At 43.7% G+C, this 13,435-nt stretch overlaps 1 protein-coding gene across 5 annotated transcripts in view; it reads left to right on the top strand.

Annotated features, from left to right (window-relative positions):
• abcd1 (ATP-binding cassette, sub-family D (ALD), member 1) overlaps positions 1 to 6,340 on the top strand; it is a 39,101-nt gene extending 32,761 nt beyond the window's left edge. For all 5 annotated transcript variants that reach the window (XM_086127438.1, XM_086127430.1, XM_086127414.1 and 2 more), the window contains 6 exons: positions 3,286 to 3,431; positions 4,870 to 4,954; positions 5,025 to 5,150; positions 5,266 to 5,353; positions 5,504 to 5,662; positions 6,173 to 6,340. In XM_086127438.1, the coding sequence (XP_085983564.1) occupies positions 3,286 to 3,431; positions 4,870 to 4,954; positions 5,025 to 5,150; positions 5,266 to 5,353; positions 5,504 to 5,635 (577 nt within the window). In that variant the 3' untranslated portion in view covers positions 5,636 to 5,662; positions 6,173 to 6,340. The remainder of the gene's footprint in view (positions 1 to 3,285; positions 3,432 to 4,869; positions 4,955 to 5,024; positions 5,151 to 5,265; positions 5,354 to 5,503; positions 5,663 to 6,172) is intronic.
• Positions 6,341 to 13,435: the final 7,095 nt, after the last annotated feature.

The following is a 13,435-nucleotide window of genomic DNA, read 5'->3' as shown; positions in this document are numbered from 1 at the left end:
ACACAACACATAGGACACAGACAGTCGTGCAATCTTCACCACTTTTCTGCATACACTTTGTTGTCTGAAGCAGTTATAGATGAAAGAGGAGAGGATCAAAGTGTCCTTTCACCAGTGGGTCAGAGACGTCATGCTGAAAATGTGCACACGCCTGCTACAAGCTAAGTTTTGAAAGCAAACACAATGATGGAAGCGTCCATTGACGAAAAGAGATTAGTTCCCTTCTCCTGTCCCACGTAATCCGCCTCAAACTCCAAGTCGCGACTCCCAGTTCCAAATCCGCATCGGCGCTCCGCGCTAGCGCTCCTTACTTCTCATCGTCGGCTCCTCAAGCCTTATATCCATCCAGCTGCAGACCGTTCAACAGCACCAATCTCTCCGCTGAACAAAGCGGGGCTGTGAAAAATGCTGTCCATTACAGGCGCAAGACACAAGCGCCCCGGGACTGTCCAGCAACGACAGTCAAATGGCGCCGACATTCCTCCCAGTCAAAAACAGTGCTGGTATACCCATGCTGCCAAGAAGGCGCAACCACCAAGCACAGAGTCTCCTCCTTGATGAATGTCGTGGCCAAAAAATGCTGAAAAAATGACGGCGGCCTTAAAAGGACGTTCGAGACAACTGGATTAAAGTTATGGCTGAGATCGCCACAATAGCACTGTTGCTATTTCCGACATGCTACTACTTGTGTGAGGCGGGGGTTTTCTGCAGCAACGGCGACTAAAACAAAATTACGAAGTAGACTGGACATAAAACACACTTCAGGTGTCATTGTCTCCTATTACCACGAGATCGGACTGTCTGGTTGCAGAAAATCAAGCTCGGGGCTGTGGTGAATCATCATTTTCATGCACTTTGAATTTGCATTGTATCGTATTTTGAAGGCATTAAACATTACCATCGCGATCAGAGTGTTGCGGCCAGATTAGACGCTCCTTGTGTTTATTGTTATTATATTTCAAAAACGCCACAGTTTTCATGCAGCTCATACCATATTATTTTGCTGCATTATTTCCACCACACCTTAAATGACGGTCCCTGAAAATATTGTCTGATATAAACCGGTCCGTGGGGCAAAAAAGGTTGGGGACCCCTGTTGTAAAAGATGTTCATTAAATTTCAACATTTTTCTAATGTTCTTGTGCTTCCTTAGACCGAAACAAAGGAAAGACATATTATTTTGTTTCATTATAGCAGAGTATGGTATAATTTTAATGGTACGGCACACTTGACATTTATATGTGGCCCACAATGTGAAATGAGTTGGACACCCCTGCCGTAGAAACAGAAAATGATGTGAAAATGCTGGTGAGCAATCACTGTATTCAAGTTATGCAGGATTAGTGATCGGCAATATAAGATGGGCGCCGGCAGCCTTGTGGAGTAGCGAAATATATGTACAGTGAAACACCTCTAGAACGAAACGTACATGGGTCAAAATACCCCCTATTGTGAAAAAATCTTCATGCATTAACACCATTCCCATTCTCCTGCCCCCCATACGACGAACCCCCCCCCCCCTGTTGCGTTATACGAAATCATTTTCTCTGCTCCAGCCTCGCGAAGACATTCACTACAACGAAGTCTAATCCAACAGCGACCTTTACTGCTTCGTTCAGAAACGGCAACAGCAACCACCACACTGGTTTACATAGTGAACAATGTTTATTTCGGTCACAGCTGCGAGTTTCCTGAATGCAACATATTCATAGCTGCTCTGCCATTGGCTTACCGAGCATCATCCTGGCCTCCAATTGGCCAAGAGGGACCTCACTGTCAATGTGTGTAGATACTGAAGCTAGATCCGTAGAAGATAGAGTGGAATGCATCCGATTAGCTGCTCAGAGTAAATTGCTTATGGCTCGTCGGATATTCAAATAAACAAATGTTTCCTTGAATGCTTTACTTGTTATCATGCTAAAAACCTTACGCTAACTGTAGCGCTAATTAGAGAGAAACGCTCCAGTTTGCGTAAAGTTTCTAGCCTTTTAGAGCTAACTATGGCCATCGAGGACTACGAAGTGTCCCGTGGCTGGCTTAAAAGTTCATTGCGTGACATCAGCTGAGCAACGCTGTCTTGGGTGGCGATCGAGGGGAGGTCAAGTTAGAGACAGTGAGATGGTGGAAAGAAAAGCCATGGTCCAGGAGGTATTTGTTCTTGTTAGATTCAGACGAGCAAGGACGTTGCATTGCTAGAATAGCTAAAAAACGGACCTTTGGATGTCAAGCAGCTAAGACAAGAAGAGCTCTGATGCTGGAAGAGAGGGTAAAAGTGATCAAAATGAAAGACGGAGCAAGCAAAATAAAAGACACGATCCAAGAAATTGATGTAAGTGATAGTGAATGCTGATCGTAAATATCGCAATTTCTTTCCCTTTTTCTCTTTCTACACTGACAATATGACGTGTCAAATAAGTGTGTGCTCATACTTATGCACTATTGGTATAAAAATAGAGTACACATACGTTTGTGTGTGCGTGTATACATACGTTTGTGTGTGTGTGTGTGTGTGTGTGTGTGTGTGTGTGTGTGCTTACATCTGAGATCAAATTTGCTACAGTGAAAAACCCCCTGTTGTGAAAAATTTCTTGCTGCAAACATGATTTCGTTGTAGAGGTGTTTCACTGTACCGGCACTACCTATTCAGCATGTAGAAAAGAAGAAACCGTATTCCATTACTATTACAGAAAAAAAAATTCGAATCCAATGCAAACTTCTGCCGCTGAGAGCAGCTTCATTGGAAAGGAATAAGCTTCTGGAGGGTGTGGGGTGGGTGACCAACAATCAGTTTTATTTTTCCTTTTTTGAGCCCTGAGCGCAACAAGTAGGTAAATTGTCACAATTTGTCTCATGCAGTTGTTGTCAACAAACAGGAGGCGGCAGAACTTTTGGTGATGTGTCCTCCAAATGCAGCCAGTATGAATGCAAGCCCGCACGAAAGAAAGCAGGAAGTGGTGACCAGTGTTCACTGTTTGGAACATCCTCACGTGTTCACTGTTTGGAACATCCTCACTAAAGGACCGATTTATCCTCAATAGCATTTACAAAGAAAAAGTGGGCTGTTGTGCGGACTGCTACGTATGGCGGAGCTAGAGCTGGTAGCCGCTAATACAACGTTACCCTCCCGTCACAAACTACCCATAGCTTTACTCAAAACTTGACACTCGTATGAATTGCGTTCATACAATTCCCAATTCCATTGAGGTTCTACTCTACTTCTGCTGTTGTTGCGATCATTATTGTGGCTATTATTAGACAATAAGCAGGACTGGGTGTGCCTTGCAGGCCCTACATGTCCGAGGGAACGCTGAGGGATCAGGTGATCTATCCAGACTCTGTGGAGCAGATGGCCAACAAAGGAATGACAGACTCGTGTCTGAAGGAGATCCTTTGCACCGTGCACCTTCTCTACATCTTGGAGAGGGAGGAAGGTGTGTGTGTGTGTGTGTGTGTGTGTGTGTGTGTGTGTGTGTGTGTGCGTGCGCGTGCGTGCGTGCGCGCGCGCTAGCGCTGAAGGATTTACCAGTACAATATCTAATTTTTGAAAAATCCTTAACATTGCAATTATTTTTTCAAAGTCTTTTTCTAGTGTATTATTTAACAACCACAAGCAATCGGTATTATCTCTTCCCTAATTATTGGCATCGCTGATTAATACTGTGTGTATCTTTTTTTTTTTTGCAGGAGCATACTCATACTGAAAATTGTACAAATAGTTTACCAGACACAGATTCACGCTCCTGCCATGGCCTTCTTAATAACCAGACCTCAACCCCATTGAAAACCTGGGGAATGAGCTACAGAGGAGGGTGCACAGAACAGGACCCAGCTTGCGGGATGATTTTGTGCGGGGCTGCCCAAATTCGGTCCTCGAGAGCCGCCATCCAGCCTGTTTTTACATGTTGTCCTCCTTCAAGACACCTGATCAAGCTTGCACGTGAGCTGAGCATTTGAATAAGGTGCGTTGGAGGAGGGAAACATGTAAAACAGGCTGGATCGGGGCTATTGAGGAAAGGACTCCCTGAGTTCGGGAAATTGTGCAAATTGTCAAAGATCCCTCCTTCAGTTTTCTCCTACCTTATGAAACATAGGAGAAGATTAGGTGCTGTTTTGTTGGCAAAACGAGGTTGTACAAATTGATGTAAAATAATTATTTCTTTATGTATATATGTATATAAATGCACTTGAATTAAAGGTTGGAATTCTCTCCAGTTTGTTTCAGTCCAATATTATTTAGAAAATAACTAAATTTATTCGAAGCTAAAGAACACATCTTAACCAGGGATGCCAATAATTATGGACAGCAATGTACTATATAGGTATAAATGTTTTGGCTTTATAGGTTGGGCTTATACTTAACTAGACTCAATTAACGCTGAATTAATATGAAATATTGATGTCAATTAAAATGAAAGCATTCATCGACCATACTTCATTTGACTCGGTCTTTTTAAGCATTCATTACGACGGCTTCACTAATTTCTACCAAACAAGTGTGCAGTAAAACATAAGTCAGTCATGAATCAGATTGAAAAAAGAATGCAAGATGGCTTAATCTCTTCAACTTTTTCTGTTTGATGAAACAATTATATGGCAAGATGTGGACTGCACTTTTTAATCACTGAACATATCTAGACACGATATAAATATATGCATGTAGTAGACATACTGTACATATAAAAAATAAAGCCGACCGACCGACCAAAATGAAACTTTTTTTTCTTTCCGAAATTGCACAATTGGCTCTTTGAAATATGAATTCCACTATATTGCGATGTTTATTTTACTTTAATTGTTTAATTGTCCAGCCCTTATATACGTGTTCACATGTGGGGCAATCCAGTGACTCGCTGCATTTGTTTGTGCCAGGTTGGGAGTCAGTCAACGACTGGAAGGACGTCCTGTCAGGAGGAGAGAAGCAGCGTATGGGAATGGCTCGCATGTTCTACCACAAGTGAGCCCCTAAACACAAACAAGCTGTGGATGAGGTCACATGACTCTCAACGGTCACGCATGTCACCTAGGCCCAGCTACGCTCTGCTGGATGAGTGCACCAGCGCCGTGAGTATCGACGTGGAAGGCAGCATCTTCCAGGCTGCAAAGGAGGCTGGGATATCCCTGCTCTCAATCACCCATAGACCCTCCCTCTGGTCAGAACAAAAGCGCTCACAAAGAGAATCAATGTAGATTCCAGCCATCAGGGAGCAGCAGATCTCCAGGCAGCTGGTTGAGGCCACGTGGTAACACTTCCTCTCCCTCCAACAGGAAGTACCACTCTCACATTCTGCAGTTTGATGGCGAAGGCGGCTGGCGCTTTGAGCGTCTGGACGCAACCACTCGTTTGTCTCTGCAGGTCAGTGTTTGCTTCCTCTTCAAACAGTATCAGCTTTTTGCCGATGGTCATAAGCAGGAAGTAACGCCCACAAGTTTGCGCTTGGTGCAGGGGAGCTTATCTTTGGTGACTTTGTTGTTATTATCATAACAAGTTCTGCCCATCACCCAGGAAGAGAAGCGGCGTCTGGAGAGCCAGCTGTCAGGAATCCCCAAGATGCAGCAGCGTCTGTCTGAGCTCTATGTCCTGCTGGGGGAGGGGCATCGTGAGGCCCCACCCAACCAGCACGCTGCTCTCTCCTGAGATATCGGTAGATAGATAGGATGATGGGTAAGTCAATTAATTTGATATGCTCTCTGATCTAAGAAAACAGTGTACACTCACATCACGGCCCATTATTTTCATGTTTGGAATTTAGGCCTGGTACAAAAAAAGACTTCAAATCTTGAAGATGTTTTTATCTACGGCAGACCGTACTTATAAAGATAAGAATCTGAAATTTCGTTTTGGTGGTATTGTGTGTGGGGTGCTACATTCCTTCGTATCACAGTCTGCCGTCAACTAGCTCGTGAGATGTCTCTGCCCCCCATAAAGATTTTTGGTTGTAAATTTTGAACACTTATTATTTAACACTGTCCACCCCGACTCATTCATTGGGACACATCCACTGTGAACAGACCTCAGACATACGGATGATCTTAATCGAGAAGAGGCAAAATCTGCACAAGAGCTTGATTGTTTATATGTGTGTACCCAGCCAGCCTGAATAGACTCCATCTGTGTGAATATGAGCTGCAATCAGTGTCAATTGCTTTGATCAACTATCCTCTCTCTCTTCAGGGCCTTCACGAGACTCTACCGTACGTGACGAAGGATTGTTTTTCAACAAGACAACTTGAGTATTTGTGTTTCAAAATGTTTTAAAAAATCCAATCAGCTTCCTGGTGACTACCTTTGTTTTAAGAAGCTTTTCAAAATAAAAGTTTGCGAAGGGACATTAATTGACAACTAGACTCACCTTTCATGCTGCCTCCCGTGCATATTCCCTACATGCATACTTAACATACGTTGACTGGACATCTCCTGCTCATGCACATGCAACATGAAACTCCAAAATGTTCCCTGCACATTGCTTGTTAGAACGACAAACTACAGAACTACCAACTGTCACCAAATTTATGGCACTACTTTAATCTGTACATCACAAAATATCATGGCTGCCCCCAATTGCTTGTCGCATCTTTGAAGCATACTAAACATCAGCACTGTAATTTAAATCAGTGGTCCACACCATTTGGTACCGGGCCACACAGAGTCAGACCAACCCCCTCCCTACCCTCATGGATTACCTTCCAAAGGGATAAATAGGGGTGGGTGATTATAAGATAAAATAAGATAAGAAAGCCTTTATTAGTCTCTTTCACTTTATAGGATAAAATGCATGAACAACCCAAAAATAGTAAACCGTTTGGGACTTCACTATCACTGTATGAGGTAAGAATCAACAGCTTTTTATCACATTTACACATTTTGTGAATACAAGTAATGAACAAATCTTAAATATGGCAGGGAATTTGTTTCCTTTTTTAGTTTTCTATTTTTCCGATTCAGGAAACTTTATTCATCCCCATGGGGTAATTTGGACTTAACAGGCACGCTCTGCACAAGAAACATGAAAAACAATGACGAACATGGGATACAGTGCGAAGGGCCTCGCCGTATGTACAGCTCCCCGAGATCTTAGTTGAGAAAGTAAACACTAGGGAAGGAGAGGGGGAAAAAAAAAACATGCTCGAACTATCCTCTTCTGAGGATAATTGAAGTTTAGGAAAAAAAATACCCTGCACGTCAAAAGCATATGACAGTTACAACAAGTCACAAGACATAACTTGTAATGAGGGGGCGGATGGATGGGGGGGCGACGCGGCCCGACCGGCGTGCTGCCAGTCCATCTAGAGCACAGCAGATCAGGTCACATCACGGGGAAATAAAAAAAGGAACGATGAAGGCGTTGATGATCAGGACAGGCCGCAGCTGCTTCGACAAGGTCTGCTCATGGAGACAGTCCCGGCTTATCAGTCCATGGCCGAGAAGGAGGGGGCGATGGTGGGGTCACTAGCTTCCATGCGTACTTTCAGGGGAAAAGGTCCAGATAGCGTTGTTTTGTTTTGGGACGGCCGCCAACAATTTCAGGTGGCCTTGAGTCCGTGGCTGTATCCCTTCACTGGCGCCGATCAGCCAAATCCTCAATTTCTTTCCGCAGCGCGGATTCCAACTTCTCCATGTTGTTGTCGATCGTATGGAGACGCTCCAGAACCTTTTAAGAAGCTTTTCAAAATAAAAGTTTGCGAAGGGACATTAATTGACAACTAGACTCACCTTTCATGCTGCCTCCCGTGCATATTCCCTACATGCATACTTAACATACGTTGACTGGACATCTCCTGCTCATGCACATGCAACATGAAACTCCAAAATGTTCCCTGCACATTGCTTGTTAGAACGACAAACTACAGAACTACCAACTGTCACCAAATTTATGGCACTACTTTAATCTGTACATCACAAAATATCATGGCTGCCCCCAATTGCTTGTCGCATCTTTGAAGCATACTAAACATCAGCACTGTAATTTAAATCAGTGGTCCACACCATTTGGTACCGGGCCACACAGAGTCAGACCAACCCCCTCCCTACCCTCATGGATTACCTTCCAAAGGGATAAATAGGGGTGGGTGATTATAAGATAAAATAAGATAAGAAAGCCTTTATTAGTCTCTTTCACTTTATAGGATAAAATGCATGAACAACCCAAAAATAGTAAACCGTTTGGGACTTCACTATCACTGTATGAGGTAAGAATCAACAGCTTTTTATCACATTTACACATTTTGTGAATACAAGTAATGAACAAATCTTAAATATGGCAGGGAATTTGTTTCCTTTTTTAGTTTTCTATTTTTCCGATTCAGGAAACTTTATTCATCCCCATGGGGTAATTTGGACTTAACAGGCACGCTCTGCACAAGAAACATGAAAAACAATGACGAACATGGGATACAGTGCGAAGGGCCTCGCCGTATGTACAGCTCCCCGAGATCTTAGTTGAGAAAGTAAACACTAGGGAAGGAGAGGGGGAAAAAAAAAACATGCTCGAACTATCCTCTTCTGAGGATAATTGAAGTTTAGGAAAAAAAATACCCTGCACGTCAAAAGCATATGACAGTTACAACAAGTCACAAGACATAACTTGTAATGAGGGGGCGGATGGATGGGGGGGCGACGCGGCCCGACCGGCGTGCTGCCAGTCCATCTAGAGCACAGCAGATCAGGTCACATCACGGGGAAATAAAAAAAGGAACGATGAAGGCGTTGATGATCAGGACAGGCCGCAGCTGCTTCGACAAGGTCTGCTCATGGAGACAGTCCCGGCTTATCAGTCCATGGCCGAGAAGGAGGGGGCGATGGTGGGGTCACTAGCTTCCATGCGTACTTTCAGGGGAAAAGGTCCAGATAGCGTTGTTTTGTTTTGGGACGGCCGCCAACAATTTCAGGTGGCCTTGAGTCCGTGGCTGTATCCCTTCACTGGCGCCGATCAGCCAAATCCTCAATTTCTTTCCGCAGCGCGGATTCCAACTTCTCCATGTTGTTGTCGATCGTATGGAGACGCTCCAGAACCGCATCCATATTGCGGTTAAGCTCAGTCATCGCTTGAGTCTGAGTGTTGGACATTCGCGCTAGACCATCGAGAATGACCGGCAGCTTCTTCACTTCCAATAAAGCCGCTCCCGTCGGTTGAATTTTGCGGTAGAACAGGAAGCTGCTAACACCAAACAGCAGCATACCTGTTATCAGAAGGCCGATAATGTAGATGTCTTCCACATCCTCAACGGACAGTATTGACAGGCACACCATTCTCCGCTTCCTCCATGGATCAAGGGCGTACCCGGCAGCAAATGTCCCCGAGGGGCAAGTAGGCTCCCCACTGCCTGCTCCTTTCGTCGAAAATTTTTTGTCGATTGCATCGAGAGACCAGCCAACCAATTCCATGGTTTGTTCTTAGGATGACAATACGGTAGGAGGCTCGGAAAAGTTAGACACAGACAGCACGTAGACTGAGTGGTGAGCAAGGAGAGGGTGGGGGAGGACAGGAGCTGAGCAAAAAAGCGTCCGCCTTCGTCGAGAGCCAAGCAGAAAATGAGCAGCAAATTTGATGTTACATGTTGGTGCTCACCAGGAATGCATGAGCAGAATTGCACAAAGGCCTATGTCAAATTTTCACTTGAAAGAATAGTGAACAATCTTGGGATTTTTTTCTGTGAAAGTTTCAAGTCGTGTGTACATTGAATACACTTCATCTTTAGCATGTTTAGTATAAAGTGCCAATGTTGTAAGCAAATAGGGAATGGTATTTCAATGAAAAAATGTCAAATTTTGTTGATAAAATTAATGGTTTTAAGCATGGGTGCCCATTATGTCGATCCTGATCTACCGGTAGATCTAAGACAGGTCCCAAGTAGATCCGAAGAGTGTCGAGGAGAAAAAAAAACAACAACCATTTGTGTGTCTTTGTACATGTTAGTAATATATATTTTTGTGTGAATGTACGCTGCACCATAATCATCCTATCAGTCTCCTTTTCACAAAATAAATATTTAAAAAATAAAATAAAGCAGGTAAATCTTGAATTTATGGTGCCGCGGGATGACGTCACCGAAGTTGTTTGCGCTCAGCAGTCTGCAATTGCAGCTTGTGATCAGAGCTGTTGCGCTATATCTTTTATCGTCAGTGTTCTCATTCAGAGTTTGCTTCGTGTACAATTCACTGAGGGCACGGGCAAAGAATAGGAACCTAGGAGGGCCCAGGGAAGCACTTTAAAACGGTACGTGTGAGCTACGACAGTTAACAGGCTGCAAAAGTGCATGCATGCCTCAGTTTCAGGCTGTTTCTCATCATGGCGTGTGTGTGTGTGTGTGTGCGCGCGTGCCGGTAAGGGTAGATCCCGTGAAGTTAGTTGATCGAAAAGTAGATCTTCGGTCCAAAAAGTTTGGGCACCCCTGGTTTTAAGGCTTTAAAATTTCTAAAACCCATTAGCTTCTGGGGGCTTTGCCCTCTGGGCCCCCATCCGGGCCGTTGCCCCTGGGCCCCTGACCCCCGGCTGATTTTCAAATTTTTTTCATCACTAGCCACTCTCAAACCTGTATAAGGGAAAAGCAGGTTGCCACTTGTTTCGTTCATGGTGGTGCAGATATTAATATCAATCAAAGCATAGCTAAGAAGCAGGTTGCAAAACACAACTTTCGTTTAAGGTCATACAAATAAAATTTAGAAATATACTGTATAACTGTAAAGCAGGTAACCTCTTGGTTTTTTCGATTATGATCTACAAATAATGTAAATTAGGGTAATGTAATTTTGGGTTTGTTTTGTAATTTCTTACTCGAAATATTTTAGCAGAAAGTGATTTTTAGCAGCTTTGATTTCTCCATCAGGACAGTTCCATAGATTTACACCATATCTTGTAACACTCGTATTCTTCAAAGCAATTCTGGAGTACATGTCTTTTTTTTTTTAATTCCTTTTTTTCCTCAGGTTGTACATTCCTTCTCTTGTGCTGAACATCCATCCATCCATCCATTTTCTTTATCCTCACTTGGGTCGCGGGGGGTGCTGGAGCAAGGACAAATTTGAATTTTTCAGACGCCAAGTATAAGTAATTGATGTATGTAAAGTATGCCATTTTTAAATTACTTAAAAATTTGGCATCGCCATAAAGCTGCTGTAGCTTGACCCATGAGGATCATATATTGTCGAAATTTCACACATTTGACGAGTGTGCAGACCTAAAGACGTCTACAAACTTATTTTTCATCATCTTGCTTGCGTTCTTGATTTTTTTCAGGCGCTTTAACCAGTTCCTATGTCATATTTGCTCGGAAGTGCTTTCATGTTTGTGATTTTCCTGAAATGCTGTCGCCGTGGCAACATGCTGTTTTCCAAGAAAACAATTTGTAAGTGTGGACCACGCAAGAGAGCATCCATCAACCTCAACTTCAATTTTAATATTTTAAAGTTGTCACAAACAATGAAAACAAAATTGTTCTGTAGCGCCACCTAAAGTGGAAAAAAATTAATCCAATTCAGTACGGTTGACCTAAGCCTAAAAAAATTGGTATGCATGTTTGGCACCCCAGAATACTGGGCAGAATACTTCGAAGACCTCTTCACCTCCACCAACACGCCTTTTTTCGAGGAAGCAGAGTCTGGGAACTCTGAGGTGAGCACTTCAAACTCTGGGCTTGAAATTACTGAAGTAGTTAAAAAAAGCTCCTCGGTGGATGAGATGAAGTACTGTATTTTCACGACTATAAGGCGCCATTAAAAGTCTTAAATTTTCTCCAAAATGGACAGGACGCCTTATAATGCGTATAACTCTTGTGTATGCGCTGAGTTCCAAAACCTGACTGACAGCCGACACGCTGTTTATATAGAGAAAAGGCGGAAGTGAGTGTGGACAGGCATGCGGCAAAGAAGTCGGCCAATCAGTGAAGGGTGGGCGTGTGTATATATATATATATATATATATATGGAGAGAGAGAGAAAAGGCGGACGTGAGTGAGGACAGGCATGCGGCGAAGAAGTCCGCCAATGAGTGAAGGGTGGGCGTGTAAGTGTACGCTAAAGGGACGCCCCTAGCAGGTACCAACACCTGTATAAAGTGTGGGTATGTGCATTATTGCAAAACAACTTCGGTTATGGATACACGCTAAAAACAATGTGTTTTTAGCGTGTATCCGTATGTCTTGGCATGCTACCGTATGCTTCAAGCTAACATGTTTTTAGCGTGCGCGCATGCATGCCGTATGTTTAAGCTGGCGTATGTTTTACCACTGTAAAACTGTGCCCAATAATACAGTGCGTTTTGTCTATGTGTCAAATACAGAAATAGCACCCGTTAATGAGACTGCGCCCAACAATACGGTGCGCCGAATGGTCGTGAAAATACGGTAGTTAAAAAAGCTCCTCGGTGGATGAGATTGGTCCAGAGTTCTTCATGGCTCTGGATGTTGTGGGACTGTCCTGGTTGACACGCCTCTGCAACATCGCATGGTCATCAGGGAGAGTGAGAGTATTGGCAGACTGGGGTGGTGGTCCCTCTTTTTAACAAGGGGGACCTGAGAGTGTGCTCCGACTACAGAGCGCTCACACTCCTCAGCCTCCCTGGTAAGATCTATTCAGTGGTGCTGGAGAAGTGGGTCCGTTGGGAAGTCGAGTTTCATATTCAGGAGAAGCAGTGTGGTTTTTGTCCCAGCCGTGGAACAGTGGACAAACTCTAAACCCTTGGCAGGGTCCTCAAGCGTGCATGGGAGATTTGGTATGTGGTACCGAATCTCCTGATACCGGCTGTTCTGTCCCTATACCACAGACGTCAAGAGTTTAGACACCGGCAGTGTCGGTCGTAGTGCCAGAGTTTCCAGTGAGAGTTGGGACTGTGGAAAGGCTGCTCTTTGTCACCGATTCTTTTCATAACCTTGATGGACAGAGTTTGTAGGTGCAGCCCAGGTGTTGAGGGGTCTGGTTTAGAGGTAAGATCTAAAGCCCTGGCCTAAAATGTCAATCATTGCTTCGGGTCGAGCTGGGCTTTTCTCTCACTGACTTTTTAAAAATAAATATCACTGTGATGTTGCTACCCAAACATCACAGTGCACTGAGGCATTTCGAGGCCGTGAATTGTTTTGGCCACGAGAGACCGTGGTTCGCAAAAAAAAAACAGAAGTCGACTCATCACAACACATACTGTACTAAACTCTTGCAATGACAATTCAAAGAACTCTTTCCTGTCTCTGTCTATTATCCACCCGACATTGTTCTTCTTTGTCTCTCTGCTTCTCTCAAAGTGCCGCGCTAGATTCTTAAGGACGTACTTTTGCTGTGGTAATGGCCCAATTTTCAACCATGAAAATGACAGACGGCCTTAAATTTTTCTGTCAACTCTTAAAAAAAATCCGTCAATGATGGAAAATTGTCGGTTAATGTACCCTCTGCAGAAACAAAAATTTAAAAGATGTAAATGTTTATACAGTCTTGTTTAACTTAGATTTC

The sequence above is a fragment of the Hippocampus guttulatus genome, chromosome 1, assembly GCF_054856545.1.
Source record: "Hippocampus guttulatus isolate MCC_2025c chromosome 1, RoL_Hgut_1.0, whole genome shotgun sequence".
Lineage (NCBI taxonomy): Eukaryota > Metazoa > Chordata > Actinopteri > Syngnathiformes > Syngnathidae > Hippocampus > Hippocampus guttulatus.
Note: the sequence above shows the minus strand (reverse complement) of the source record. Positions and strands in the feature narration are given on the sequence as shown.